A 15,868-nucleotide genomic window follows, 5' to 3' on the forward strand; every position below is an offset into this window, starting at 1 on the left:
GATGACAGGAGGCAGACCTCCCCATCAGCCACAGCACCGAAAGCAGCTCCTTTGATGCCTCCATTCCCACTCTCCTTACCATATTTGTCCAAAAAGAGAAATACAAAGGTATCTGCAATGGTGATGAGAACTCCACCCCACAGAGGAACCCTAGGTCAGAGATAAATAGAGATTAAAGGAAATAAATGAAACATGAGAAACCCGTTCTTCCGAACAGCTTTCCACATACATAATATGCGGAGAAGTAAGGCCTTGGGGGGAGGGGACAATGGCAGGAGGACAGGTTTTGGGTAGTTTAGGATCACAGCACTAACTGAATTACATTCATTCAAACCATGACTGTCTACTATGTCACACACTTAGGATATGAAGCTGAAAAGTATGGGTCTCACCCTTCAAGGAGCTCACTGTCAAGTGGGGTAAACGGGCATACAAATAAATGTTATACACAATGCCACACACTGTATAGTAGATATGTATAACCTGACATGAGAACATGGAAGATACAGACCCTATATCTGCCAGGAGGAAAGAGGGTGGTTCCAGAAAGACTTCACAGAGAAAATAATACTTGAGTTGAATCTTTTAAAGTTGAAAATGAGGTGGGTTTTTTTGTTTTTACAATCGCTTTTAAATCTAGCCAAAACATTGACTGCTTTCTAGAGGAAAACCCCCTCACCTTCCTACAGACAGGAGATTGATGGCAATAGCTGAGCCAATAACTTCTTGCATATCTGAGCCAATGATAGCCAACTCCACCATCAGCCACAGAATAATTCGTGGGACCTAAACACAAAACAGCAGAAAGACATGGTTCTAATTAGTCATTTCTAAGAACTTCCTCCATAGTTTGGAATTTACATTTTAGTACTGACCCATACATAATCCTTTACAAGCCTTCACTCTAGAGATGGAAGTACCAGAACCTGGCACCACTTGGCCCATCATTGCACTTTGGCCCCTAGTTAGAGAAGGTAGGGGGGCTTCTATGTGGCAGGCCCTATGCACCAAGGTCAGGGCAAGAGCTGATCCTAATTTTGTCTCTTTCCCTTCCATTAAGAGAGGAATGGAATTTTCATTCATTAATTTCCATTTAATTTCCTGCCTAAAAACAAGCCTAAAAGTTTTAGGTAAAAATGAGGATGCAAATATGGTCAACATTGTTCAGGAAAGAATAGAAAATGACTGCAGAAGAAAATACTCTTCAAGAAAACTGAAGAGACAAAATAAACATGAAAAGGCTGGAGTCATCCTTAACATAACGATAATACACAAGCAAATGAAAAAGGATAGATATGCAAATGGGCCCAGGGTAAAGTGACTGGAAATGGGTGGTATACAACAAGGCGGGAAATTGATTTGGTCTAACAATCCAGCTGAAAGACAAATTTAGTTAAATTAATGCTAGTTCACTGAGGCCAGAAACAAAACATCTCCAGGTACCTGCTACCCAAAAAATTTGCCACAAAAGACAACTTTTAAAATACATAAAGAAAGAGAGGCTAAAAGAAATGATAAATTACCAAGGTCTTTTTGAGAAACAAATAAGGAAAAAAACCAAATAGGTAAGGATACCTACTCACAGTAGAATAGGAGATTACATATTTAGGACAAACCAGAGGTAGATCAGTGTCTTATCTAAAGATGACTCTAGGTTAAAGCTGTCTTCCAGACACAGGGTCCATTCCTGCCTTAGGTTGCAGGAAGAAAGTCCCAGAATGTCCAAAAGGAAGCTGTAGAAGACAGTGTAACCTCTAAGGTGAGGGTAAATTGAAAAGTGATTATTAGCAAATCCAAAGACATTGTCATGTTGTTTATAGTAAAAGGAAAAAACTTACTTTTTTCAAATTGATGGCCAAGTCAAGCAAAAATATGTATAATGCAAAGTAATGGAGTAATATGGATATATGAATGAAAGTGCTTGAAGAGCACACCCCCAGCCCTTCCATGGTCTAGGTACTGCTGGATTCCAGAAGGCACAGTGAATGGTAAATGCTTACTCAAATGTAATTTTCCTAAAGAAACTTTCTGGGAAAAAATGAATCTCAAGTTAGATTTTGAAGGAACTCTGTAACATGACTTGGCAGCAAAAAGGGCTGTAGAATTTCCTTTGAAACTCCTGGTCCTCAGGGCCACTGACCACCAAGTCCTCCACTGGCTCTGTATACACTGGAGCCAGCACATGCTGCCAGACATACAGATTCCTAAGATATATATGAGTGACAGGAAGGACACTACATTGCTCACCTTGGGATACTGACGATGACACACTTCAGCAAGATGCAGCCCCGTGACCACTCCCAGTCTAGCTGCAAGGCGCTGGAGTAGGAGCCCCACAATGGTGGCCAACAGAAGAACCCAGAGCAGCTACAAAAACACACAACCCATGTAACACTCATTAGACAACTGGGGACTTTGGTTTGTTTAGAAATGTGAATAAGAAACACTACATTCAGGCAAGAGCCCAGGTCAGGAATCAAATGACCTACGGTCTGAATTGGGTTCTTCATATACCCTGCTAGGTCACTGTGTACTTTCTGAGACTTAGTTTCTCTCAGCTGCAGTTTCTCCTTTGTTCAAGAAAACTATGTGACTAAAATAAAATAAAAAACCAGATGGGAAAGTACTTTTCATCTAAGTGTCGCCACCAGTAAAGTATGTGCATGTAGCCCCTGAGGCTGATATCCAACAGGCAGAATAGACAAAAAGGATGTGAGGGTGTGGTACGTGTGTTTAAAAGGAACAGGGGCAAAACCAAGAAGTTCACCTTAAATCCAGCCACGGCTCCAGACTGCAAATCAGATTCGATGTTTCCTGGATCCAGGTAGGCAATGCTCATAAGGAAGCCCGGTCCCGTGAAAGCCCAGAGTTTACGGAAGCTGAAACAAGAGTGCTATACAAGAAAGGAACAGACATCAAACTGATTATCACCTCCAAACTACTGATCTAATTAACTGTTATTTTATCACATATAAAGCAACAAAGGATTTAGGATGTTGGTTACTGGATGTGCCCCTTCCACCATACCCACTTATCAATATGCTGGCTGCTTCTCTGTCTGAATAAGAGCCCTTCCCATCCCTGCTCTACTAGCCTCTCATTCGAGAGCCTGAGTAACATTAGTAAGTACTCCTCTGTGTCCAACCACTACCTAAACGTGGTTACATGGGCAAAAGCTCCTGTAGAAAAAGGAACATGGAATTCATATTTCCTTAACCAAAGAAAACACTAGTACAACTTGGCAACTGTTCAAGGCCCTCATTTTCCTTAACAGTTTCTACTTATTCTGATAACAAAAATTCAGTCTTTAGAGACTGCTTGCCAAAAGTAGATCTGAGGCTGTTGATCAAGAGTTGTCCAGTGGACTTTTCACTCAGGTTTCCCCTGGGTAATAATGTTTTCCTCCAAGAACCTGTCACTAACCTCCTCAGGAATGGTGATCTTCTCATCAAAGTAGGTGGTGAAGGGCTCCTCCGCGCGCCCAGAGGACTGTGGGAGGGAGGAGTCGCTGTAGGCAGGGTTGACAGCACCGAGACTGGCAGAGTCCCCACCATCTCCGGAAGTGTCATCTCAATTAACAGATTTGAGAAGAAATTAACAAAAAAGAACAAAATACAGTAACAGCTCACCCTTAATGATACTGAAATTATTAGTGATTATTAATTAACATTGATTAATAATATTGAATTGTTATTAATAATTCTTTTTATATCTGAATGCACAAGACCAACCTGACCCTATCTCAATTTATTTATAATACTTTTACTTATATTTTTAATAGATCAGTTTTTGAATAGGCAATACATTCTCGCAATGGAAAATCCAATTAAGTACAAAAGAGTTCCCTCTTATCCCTTTTCCCTGGTCACTCAGCACTAGATCAATTCTAACATTAATCTCACAACAGTTTTCCTAATTTCACACTTTTATTCCCTCTTGGTAATTTTTAGGACCATTTCATTTTCTTCTAAAAACACTGATGTCTAGGGCTCAAAATATAACATTCCCTGACTAGCTCCACTGGGAACCTAAAAATCTAACTTTCAGAAGAAAGGAAACTGTTCAGTCTAACAGGACACCCCGACCCCCACCATTTGGTAGGACTTACTCAAAGAATCATCCTTGGACATTTTATCTCTGTCAGGCGTCTCAAAAAATGTGGTAGTTGCAAAATCCTGCTGCAGTTCAGGCTAATATCTGAAACCACAGGGAACCACCAAACAGGAACCCTTTGCCTTCTGACTAAGGCCTACAGTGAAGAACTCCAGGTCACAGGGTGTCGGCACCCTTACCCTTGTGACAGGAGAGCTCATTGCAGACTGATTATCAGGGTTTCCCCGAGTCCTGCATTTTGCAGTTAATCTTAAACGCAAGGAGGGAAAAAAAGGCTAATCTTTCAGAAAGATACAAAGCCCAGTTTGCTGTAGCCATCAAATGCTATTTTGAACAACAAAATTCCAGTGTTCCCAAGAAATCCTTGCAACTTCTAACTAGAAAAACATAAGCTTTCTTTCTATAGGGAGTTGACCCATTTCACCTTAAGTGGCCCTGAACTGATGAGGAAATAGAAAAAGAATGGAAATTCTAAGGGATGGTAATTCTAAAGGAGAAATTTAGAACTAGGAGGGACTTGACAAAGCACTGAAAAAGTTCTAATCAAATACACAGTATAAAGTGCTCACTCAGTACTTTACTGCTCCATACGTTTCTGAAGTGCCACATGCGGCCAAAGCAGGAGAGATTTTTAAGCTGGTCTGTGACTTATACCGCCCCTGAGAGCATCACTGCTATAGAAACCAAACTTGTAGGTAATCATGGCTCATCTCCGAAGTGGAAAGAAGATATGAGGCCAGTCTCTGTGGTTATAAACACATTTTCATTTACAGCCTAAGTCACCAGATGGTGACTTCTGAATGCAGGACTCAATGATGATACTGTTGGCTAGGGAGGGGAGATGGGGACAATTTTTGTTGGAATAGATGACAAAAAGGAAAACATGGTAAATTTCTCTTACTGACTTAAGTCTAATACCAAATGAAAGTTAGAAATTGACAAAAAGCTGTAAGTTACCATCCGGAAGCTTCTGTTCAGGACCCAGCACCATGGTGGATACCTGAGTGCCTGAGTTCTTAGAATAGGATTCTAGAAAGGAGAGAAGGGAGGGAGAGAAATTAGCAAGAACAAACTAACAAATTCAGAACCAGCATTTCGTTACTCAGTATGAGTATGACTGATCCCTTACCATATGAAACAAATAATTCTTCTACTGAATTGGATAATCTTGAAAATAATTAGTTTTCAGAATATGATTAAGAGATATTTAATAAATATAAAAGTCTTAATCCTATTTTTGCTGGCAAGACTTCAAAACCAAATTGAAGCAAAAGGTATTTCAGGGAAGTAAGCAAATACTTTTTAATAAGCATCCACAGAGAGGCTACTAGACTATCACCCAGTTTCTGCCTTTGTTTACAAATTAACCCAAATATTTAAAACCAGACTGATTTCCCCCCCAACTTTGATGAGTTTTTAAGGACAGAGATCCATAACTCTCTTTGTTCTAACAACTTAAGTTCATACTTCAGTTTTCTGGAAAGTGGGGAGAAAGCACCTCACCAGCATACCAGTAGTGGAGGGCCACTATTTCCCAGCCTAATAGTTCCCTGAGGACAGACTTCACCTGTAATGTTATGTTTCCCCAACCCTTCAACAACTGGGAGGAAAAACTAATAAGCATGGCCCTCCCTTCCTGGGCTCTCACGGAGTGCTAAGACACTAGGCCAGCAGGTGTCTTAGGCATGGCCAACAGGATATGGCCATTTCTCTCCAACCAGCAATAAGCAAATATTGAGGTATGGGGGTGAGGGGACATCCCAGGGGCCAGCATCCTGTCGAGTTAAGTTTAATTGGGAGGAGGCAGGTATTAATTAGTAAGCTCATTTGGCCACAGATCTATGGCATATTCTCCAGTCGATACCACCAATAAGGTTGACTTTTAAAAATTTTGATCTACTGATTAAAGAATCTACCTCTTCGCTGATTCCAAATGTAAAAAGACACGGTGATATTTATTGTTAGCACTCCCCTCACTTAAATCCAAATAATAACTATCCTACTGAAAAGGTATAAGGCCTCCCCTTAGCTACTTTCACTGCTCAGTCTTCTTCCACTGGTCCTTTTTTTGGTCCTATCAGAACAGCCCTCTACTTTCTTTTTTAAGATAATCCTCCCCTTTCCAGATTCCAGAACCAACATATTCTATACTTATTTTTACAGGATTGTAGAATTCAGACCTAAAGAGGGTTTTAGGTTTCAAACTCTAGAGTGTAAAATATACCATCTTTGCTAATATAGAAAACATAATCCTTCACCTCTATAGTCAACCAATATCAAGTATTTTGTTATAATGACAACTAGACATGTCCTTCCCATCAGATGACTAAACACTAAACACGCAACAACAGACCCAATAACATTGACTAAATTCAACCTCTTCTTCAAGCAGTTACAACAGCTTCTCACCTGAGTGGGAGGTGTTATTTACATACCTCATCACTCAGATTCCAACCATGCACAGCCCCCTTGGCCCCACTCAGAGTCTTTTTACTTTTATTTCACATATAATTCTGAGAAGCCAGGTTATCAGTTTATGCTATCCCACAAATTAGAATCCACAAATCCTATCTGGCTTTATGGCTCTTACAGGTAAAGGTCTTGGGCCACTTGGTATGAGGCAAAGAGCCATTCCTTATGCTTTGATCAGTTCTGAGAACACTATTATTAAGAAAAATATTATTATTAAATTATTATTATAAAAAATAACTCAAGTTTCTGATTGTGGCGCTGCTCATCAAGAACTGATCAAATCAGATGACTTTTGTAGTGATGATGGATATCCTATTTAAGGCACAGAAGTGTTTAATACATTTGAGGAAGATTCCTATCCAAAACAAGCTTTTAAAAGTTATATTTAAAAAGCAAACAATGTGGTAGTAGTGTGTTTCTCCCCAAGCTATAGTCTCCAAAGGTGGCAGTTAAATAATTTTATACAGAAATATTTCACAGTAAATTTTTAGTAATTGTCATTAGTATTCTAAGTGATCATTTCTATCCTAACTACATAGAGAGCCAATAAAATTCTGCTCTTCTCTCTGAAAACTCAGGAATGTATTATTCCAAGAGAGAAAGTGGATTCCAGACTCCAACTTTCTCATCAAAACTTTTACTCAACAAATTGTAAGCTTCATTGTTTGCAGCGTCCACAGAACATAACCAGGGCAGGGAATAGAAAGGATCAGTTACGCCTGGTGTGAGAGCACAGAATTTAAACCGCCATGAAAACTGAAGACCAATATGGAAGGAAGCAGTAAGTTACAGTGAGACAGTTTTGCACTCTAGGACTCACTCTACCACCAGGTTGTTCCATCATTTAATTATATTAACAAAAAGGTCAAGTTGAGTTACAAGCAGCCAAAACCAACCCAGCAATACTTTGATAAGTATGAGTAATACTGCTTTAAAATTCTAGCTCACCCCCAACCATAAAGCATCACCTTCTCTTAGAGCCAGTAAATTTCCTATCAAATAGCAATCAACAACAGAAAAAATGGCACTCCTGGTTAAATTTAACATATCTATCTCACCCCATTCTTTTATCAAAAGTTGTAAGACAGTTTTACAAGATAAAAATGCTAATAAAATTACATTTTATGTCTAAAATGTCAAAGCCTACATATCCTTTGATCCAGCAATTCCACTTCTAAGAATACATCCTAAAGAAATTCTCACACAATATTTCCCATAGCATTGTTTGTAGTATCAAAAGACTGAAAACAACTACGAATGTCTAATTAGTAGTACACTGGTAAAATAAACTAGCTACATTCATAGGCTGGAATACCATATAGCTATTATAAATAAAGCAGGTCTATATGTATTTATAGGAAACAATTTCCTAGATACGTTGTCAAATTAAAACCCAGTGTACAGAGGAGTATCATCTATGTAGCAAAAAGGAAAAAAAAAAGAGAGAGAATACGTACCTGTACATGTACAGACTATTTTCAAAGGACACACCAAAAACTGGTAATGCTGTCCTTAAGAGGGAGGAGTGAGGGAGCGCAAACGAGATCAGATGAAAGAAGACCTCTCACTGAATATACAGTGCATACTGTTTTGCACTTAAAAAATAATTTTACCATGTACATGTGTTTTTTTTAATGTAAATGTCACATGGAGTCACTCAGCCTATCAACAAACACTTTAGGGATGTTCAGTTGAACTCTCTCTGATAAAGCTTCTCTAATGAATAATCAGAGATTTCCAACTGTCCAGTTGATAGGCATATATTGTCTTAAACTTAACTTATTACTTCTACCAAAATTTCAAAGGAGTTTCACCTGAATGCAGAAATTAGAAGCCACCTCCTCAGGAAAGTATTCCTGACTCTAATTTAAGTAAATGGCCCTCCTCCAGGTTCCCCCAGACACTACGGCTTACCACTACCATTAGCCTTATCTTACCTTGAAATCATGCATTCTCTGGGGCTACTGTTGCAACATTTCATTAAGTTTAAATTATGTCAAAATAAAGTTATTCCCCCAAACACAAAGTAGCTATAATAAATACTGAATATCTAATTGACAGCAATTCTGTGTGTTCTCTTAGCATTTACAAGAACTCTGGAAAAACAATCTGATAGCCCAAACCTGTTTTAACAATTGCCCCGAAGAAAGTTTGAAATATTCACTATTAAAATAGATATTAATTTAACTTAAACTTTTTCCATCTATGGTTTTAAAAAAGTTTGAATTTGAAAGAATTTTTTCTTATAAAATTCCCCTGCAGAGAGCAAAGGAACTCAAAACCACTTCACTTAGAGCTATACTCTGTCGCAAAGGTCTCCCTAATAAAGGTTAGAGAGGAATGTTTTTGAACAGTCCTCTAATTCTTCTCTTTTCCTGTCCCCTCCTCTATATAAATAAAATCAAAGACGGCATTAAGGAGGAAAAGAATTTTCACAGAGGCACCCAGAAAAGTGTTGGCATGTTTGCAGAAAAGCAGTTGATTCATGTCAATAGGAATGTTTCAAGTTGATGGGCCAAGCCACCTCTTCTCCTTCTTGACGCTTCCCTCATTCAATGCCAGCCACATGCTGGTGACCAAGTGGAAACTGCCAGATGTACAGATCAAGGCTTTAAAAAGTGGTAACTGAGTCGTGTATTAGGAAATAACAAGGAGTTGTGATTTTAAAAATTCCACTTGCCCTGAAGACAATGTAAAGATTTCAGTTCCTTCTAAAATTCCCTTCTCCCTAAATGTCCACTTTAAGGCTAATTTCCTTGATATTCCTACTAAACCATTACTATTAATCTAACACCTATGTTGTACAAGACATTCTTCATGAAGGTAAACTCCTGTTCCTAAATGTCTGGGAGTCAACAAAACTCTAAAATTCTCGAGTGGTTCAAAGAGCTAATCATTTTCTGAATTCCATATATTTTAATAAGGAAGATTACTAGTCACTTTTTTTTTAAATGAGGGTTTATTACTTCCTCTGTTTTTCCATTCCAGGTCAATGAAGCAGCACCATTTTCTGAGTCTTTCCATTCAGAATATCCATCTAATTTAATTAGTTCCAAAATTCAATTTGCCCCCACTGGGGGTGAGGGAAGTTAACCAGTTTAGACAAGCTGTATGAATTTCTAAATTATTCTTGAGGAGGTGAAGTCTGGAATTATTTTTTCAATTTAAGTGTATCCTATTTTTCACTTACGAAAATGAATTTGATATAAAGTGATAAAATGAAAAAGAGGTTGTAGACTGACTATATCTATTTCCTGACAGAAAGAAAAAAGTGAAAAATCCCTCTGGTGTTAAGTTTAAGAAAAAGGCCTCGAAACTCTAATCCTCTCTACCTAAGTGGGTAATAATAGAATGTTTTCAACTGAAAGCTACACAACACGCCCAGTTCACAACGTACAAACAATGCTGCTGTTGTATATTGCTCAGTATGCATCAGGGCCTCTGCATGTGTGTGTGTCCCCCACCCACCTCTCACTCTCCCCCTCTGGCGCAAGGGCCGTTGAGGTATCAGCCTAGGACTGTTCTTCGTTTTACTTACTTTGCATGCCACAGTAATACTCCCCAAATCAGAGACGTCTTGTTTAGTGTACCAGAAAAACACAGTTTCAACTCAACATCAAGTTTGCTGTTTCTCATCTGAGCTGGATGTTTGAGAATCTGTTTTATAGCTCAAAGAAAAACCTGACATTGAGAACATGATGATAAAGAAAGAAGAAAAAGAGAAAATATTATGCAGCAAGAAAAGGAGAGAGGGAGTAAGATAGGGGGAGAAAGAGTAAGTTGATAATGAAACTGGCTGCCTGGGTGTCAGAGCCGATTACAGTTGCCAGGCTGTCAAGAAGTACTTATCTTTAAGACAAAAATTATCACTAATCAACCAGACACTTCAGACTCACAAGGGCCTGATACCCACTAAACAGAGCTCTTCATTTTCTCTGCTCGGTCCTCTGAGGCTTAACCAACTTCCAAACTTCCTTGACTGCTCATAGAACTTCTGATTATTAAAAGTCTTAACTTACAAACTCTAGCTATAGCCTGGTCTTTGTTCCTCCCAACTCTCACAGTGTAAGCTTCCTCTGATTTCCACATCGAATCAGAAGTTTATAGCAGTGCATTTCCTTTTGGGGGACCAACCTGGTTCCCCTGGCCTGACACATCTATCCTGGAATACAATTTCAAGCTCTGTGAACAATTTCAAAGACCTCTTAATACTGAAATAAGAAAGTCTATTAAATCAGCCTATTATCCCCACTTTGTTCCTCCGAAAAAAGTTTTCCCCTCATACTTGCTTAAGTAGCTTTTCTCTGGCAAATGTGAAGAATGATTATCATTAGATTACATTCAACCCATTGATTCCAGTGACAGCCATTGGCCTCCCAGGTGGAGCCTGGCCTTAACAATTTTAAGCACATATTTTAAACATTCTTAAAGCAAAGAAAAATTGTATGTAAAGACAAACAATGCATACTACAAGATTCTCCAGCCTCATACATGCCTCCTTCTGCTCTTTGGAACCTGTTAATTCTTTAACAATTAACTGGTAGCTGTCTCCTTTCACTACCTAGGAGTTTTAACAGACAGTTGATTATTAGCAATAAATGGGAACAAAACAAACCGAAAAGAAACTATACAAGAGGACCTACTAGCAATATGCACAAAGACAAGAACTGAGAATCCTAATTTCCCAGTTTAAGTCTACTGGAAACTGGTCCTTACACTAAAAAATCAAAGTTACTCTCAGCTTAAACTAAAAGTAGAAGAGGAATTAAGACAAATATATTTTTATTTGTTTATATTTTTCTTTGAAGCTAGCCAACTGTTTCATATTCCATTCTGTTTTGTTAAAATACAGTTTATAATACAAACATGTTGTTTTATTTTATCCATGGTAAGCCTGATGATATCTGGAAGGTTGTTCTTTGTGTCTCCAGGGGCCAATAAAGGTTAATTGTTCAATATATGTTAAATTTTCAAAAGAATAGATGTCTCAACAATGAGTAGGACAACAAGGGTCTAAGTCTTCTAACTCTTTGTATTCTGCACATTCAAATGCTCCTTGCCTTCTTTTCCAAGATACTTGGTTCAAACCACAGAGACTCAGATAATAAAGATGACAACAATATTAGGGCAAAAGGCTTCCCTTTCAGCCTCAAATACTCAACTCTTTAAAAGATGTCACCTCCTTTCTCCCTTATTCAAGCACAGATAGTCACGTTTTGCAAAGACACAGTCCTCCATGCTCATCAAGGCAACACCCAACTTTCAACCCTAAATTGTCTTATTCCTAAGCTAACTAAATTTATACCATCTGTACTTCAACCAAATGGGGACAGCACACTACTGCAGTACACAATATTCTTTTTCATAAATTCAAAGTTTCTCACTTTGTGACTTGTCCCCAATAATGCTATGTGTATGAATAGCAGCTTCCTTGAAAGGGGAGAATTGGAAGACATGTCTTCCATTAGAGCCTTCTGGATAGCACCAAGAGACTGTGAGAAAGGCTTTTAAGCTCACAGAAAGGGCTTAAATCTGTCAGCAATTTGTATTTATGTGCACAGAGGCAGGGAATAAAGATGTCTTTGACTCCACAGATGTCTTTGACTTCCTTTATTTTGCTGGGTCAAACTGAGCCAAAGCTGCTCAATACCTCTACAGAATAATCCAAGGGACCACTGCTGATTTCCTAACAGTTAGAGTAAGATGAGACTCATACCAAGCTTCCCTATTCATTAACAGGAAGTACTTGCCAGACTGCCTAGAAATTCCCCTCCCAAGTCCCACAGCCATTCCAGAAACATGAGAAACCAGGTATGTTGCAATCATGGCCTTTTTGGTACTGGGTCCAAAATAAACTGCGCATAGGCCAACACTGTAAATGAAGTGTCATCGATGAAAAACCAAACAGCCAAAGAAGTTCTCAGATTTCATTTCACAGACACGCCTAGTATTAAACCTTATTTAATGATAAAAATAAACACCCAGCAGAAAGCCTCTCATCACAGGTAATTAATGATACAATGCCCTCAGATCAATGATGTGGATGCAAAACATGGACCTACGGGTTCACTGGCAGTAGGCTCACAGGATTCTGAGCAAAGAGGGTAATAAGGTCAGAACTCTTTAGTTTGGAATCTTTGAGGGGAAAGAAGGCACATGTAGGAAATCATTACAAAAACTCCTATATGCCAGAACTCTTGTAAGCACTTCGTGAATTAACTCATTTACTATTCACCAACAACCCTGTAAGATGAACATAATCATCAATGGCCATTTTAAGCATGTGGAAACAAATGAACAAAGACGCTAAGCCACTCGCTCAAAGGTTCACACAGCCAAGAAGTAGTGCAAACTCATAGGGTTTCAGATTCCATTGGAGTCAAGATAGTGTCCCCTGGTTTCACCAATATCTCAGCAAAAGTTCCTGGAGGTCTATCTCCCCTTGTCTCTCCTTTCATATAATTTTTGCTTTTGCTTTCCACTTTAAAAGAGATGTCACATTCCTCTAACTTCCTAAAACTCCTTTGAAAGCAGTGGACAATATGAGAGTATGTACATTTTACACAGGAAAACTCAAGCCCAGGTTACTGAACTTCTCCAATAATGCTCCTTGGAATAGTCTGAGACATGTGGTAGGTAATTTGGGGAAACCCAAAGTGAAAAGGAATCCAAAGGCACAGCTTTAAAAGTAGGGGCACATGAAACGGTACAGGTGGACAGCATCCACCCCACTTACATACGGTGTGTAATAAAATGTCACCTGCAAAACCACCTGGAGCCTGGGAGCTGCACAAACAGCCCTAAATCCAATCTACACACAAGTATGCACTGAGCGGCTCGCCCAGGCCCTTCACCCGAAGGTGCCCCAGGAATGTCGGCTGTACTCAAGTGAATTTTATTGTTTAAGCAGGGCAGCGGGAGGCCCGGGGTCAAACGGGGCCCCAAGGCTCCTTAGACTAGAAGGCGGCAGCGGGGACCTTGACCTAGGCCCGGCGGCCTCTCCCGCGGCGTGAGGTGGGTCAGCGCACCCTCGACAACCGGTCCCGGTGCGACAGCAGGTCCAGCCGGGTCCGGCCTTTTTTTCCTAGGCCGCGGCGGAGAAGGAGCGAGACCCCCACGACCTCTAGCGCTCCCTCCCCGGCACCCGTTCCCGGAGCCCTCCTCTCGGTCTTCCTTCAAATAATGCGGCCCCATCTGGACCCCGCGCCTCAGGCCCTCCAAGCCTCACCGTCCCTCACAGTGCCACAAGGCGCCCCGCGTGCCCCAAACTGCCCCGAGCCGCCCAGCGCCCTCCCCGCCGGCCTGGAGTAAGTGGCGCGCCCGCGTGACCCCTGACCTTGCTTGCCCGTCGCCTTACCCGTTCTGCCACCACTTGCCAGGGTGTACCCGCGCGGGGGGCTCCATATCCCTGGGGCCAGCGCTAAGCCGGCCAACCCCCTACACCCTCTGCAATTGGCCGACAGGTCGGCAACCGCGCACTCCTATTGGCTGGCCTGCCCGTACTCCACGGCGGCCGGCGCGCATGGCCAGCGGACAGTCACGAAGCTCCGCCCACCATAACGTCAGGCTGGAGGCGGGGCCACGGCGGTCTACGCGGGAGTTGCATCCTGCAGAGCTGGTGCTGATGCTGGTTCAACCCACAAACAGTGGGTTTGGAGGCTCCCATCCCGCGGGGAGCTGGGAGATAGGTAAGTTTCCTATCATAGTTCTCCGCGGCCTCAAGTTAGGTACTGGCAGTCTAGCCCCTTTCTTCTGGAGACGTGGCTTTGTCAGGTACAGCTCCACCTTATAAAGTATAGCCTCCCGGCAGGACCATTTCCTCTCGCCCACAGAGCCAGATCATAGTATCTGCTGCCCCACCAAGAGCACCCCACACCTAGGAGGAACCGCAAAACCTCATCTAGTGCAGCCAGTTTTACCACATCAGATGCCCTGTTCTCAAGCCTCGGTAAAGAATTGTTTCCCTCTATCACACCCAGCTGGAGCCTCCTTTCCCCAAGCTGTATCTCCACCTACCCAAAGGCAATCCCACGCCATCCCCAGCCTCAACCTAACACCCCAGAGTCTTTCTCAGATAACGGCCAAACTAGTGGTGCTTTAGAAGGAAGAAAATAAATATTCTAACAAACCATCCTAATGTTCTACAGTGTCATTTAGAACTACCAGAAACATTCTTAGACTCCCCCTACCGCTTAAAGATAACCACTTATCTAGCCAAGTCGTAGGTCTAGAGAGGAAAAGCATAAACCCCTCCAAGTTCCTTCTTCATATAAAAACTTGCTCGGAGAAAACTATTAGTTGGTAAGAGTCCAAAACAGGAGGAAAGGAGAGTGAACTGCAAAAAGAAAGGTCCAAAAAGAAAGCACAAAGTAATCAGAGATCCAAAAAAACTGGACTGAACATCATCAGTTATCTGGTACAGGCTGGTTTCCATACAGAATTTCTCCTGGAGAGAAAAGAAAATGCACAAATTAGTTCTGTGAATCTCTCTACACATCTGGGGAGTTTCAGAAAGGCTTGATGGAGTCTCTCTAAATCAAAAAATTTCCTTTGAGAACCTCGGCTGCAACTAGAAAATAAAATGGCTGGAGGCATTCTTATCGACCGCCCTTGCAGGTCTGCTCATCTGGGCAACTTCTGGGCTGTTGTGTATTTGCTGGCTACTCACTTAGTTCACAGTGTGGGGCTGCCTCCGTCTGCCGCTCCTTCTTCATCGTGCAGACTGGGTTTGACTTTTCCTAGAGCGGGCTCCTGCCTCTATATATGAGGACAAGTGCGCCTCCCTTGGTTAGATAAGGGCACTTTAGGCTGCTCCAAAGCGGCTCAACGTAAGAGACGTAGCAGGCAATTTCAAAAGGCAAACCACACCCTTCAGAGCTCAATCAAATTTCATCTTTGACCTGCCATGAAAAGGAAAGCATCATATATGTGCCCATACTGGATATTAATAAACAATTAATTGAGCTTGAAAACTTTAAAGATTTTGTCTTTGTGCCTTTCGGCAGAAGCTGGAAGCGAGCCTGTGAGTGCCAGTGCATGGAAGGGGTGGAGTAAAAGGAATTGCTTTTCTTAAGGATGCCACTCCCCTTAGAGGGAAGCTGTGTGGGCACTTGTACTAGCTGCAGGTGTGCTAGGACTCTGCTCCCCGAGACGTGAGCTGAAACCAATTAACCCCAAGCCTGACAGTCCAAACATATTTTCTCCATAGGTACGTGCAGCACCGACGCAATTACGAGGAGTCCCAGAGTGGATGAATATGCCGCCAGGTCTGTGCCTTGGGATC

The 15,868-nt window shown here is 41.2% G+C and overlaps 1 protein-coding gene across 4 annotated transcripts in view; it reads right to left on the reverse strand.

Moving 5' to 3' along the window:
* SLC11A2 (solute carrier family 11 member 2) overlaps nucleotides 1–15,333 on the reverse strand; it is a 29,721-nt gene extending 14,388 nt beyond the window's left edge. For 3 of the 4 annotated variants that reach the window (XR_005030740.2, XM_036915074.2, XM_036915073.2), the window contains exons 1-7: nucleotides 15,254–15,333; nucleotides 5,071–5,142; nucleotides 3,424–3,569; nucleotides 2,768–2,893; nucleotides 2,248–2,367; nucleotides 680–786; nucleotides 80–150 (exon numbers count right to left, since the gene is read on the reverse strand). Coding sequence is in view for 3 of the 4 variants with exons in the window: in XM_036915074.2 (XP_036770969.2) it covers nucleotides 80–150; nucleotides 680–786; nucleotides 2,248–2,367; nucleotides 2,768–2,893; nucleotides 3,424–3,569; nucleotides 5,071–5,142; nucleotides 15,254–15,299 (688 nt within the window). In the remaining variant the exon portion in view is untranslated. Of the gene's footprint in view, nucleotides 1–79; nucleotides 151–679; nucleotides 787–2,247; nucleotides 2,368–2,767; nucleotides 2,894–3,423; nucleotides 3,570–5,070; nucleotides 5,143–13,942; nucleotides 14,093–15,253 lie in introns of those variants that run through there. The other variant, XM_036915075.2, reaches the window with a different exon arrangement.
* Nucleotides 15,334–15,868: the final 535 nt, after the last annotated feature.

Source organism: Manis pentadactyla, chromosome 10 (genome assembly GCF_030020395.1).
Source record: "Manis pentadactyla isolate mManPen7 chromosome 10, mManPen7.hap1, whole genome shotgun sequence".
Lineage (NCBI taxonomy): Eukaryota > Metazoa > Chordata > Mammalia > Pholidota > Manidae > Manis > Manis pentadactyla.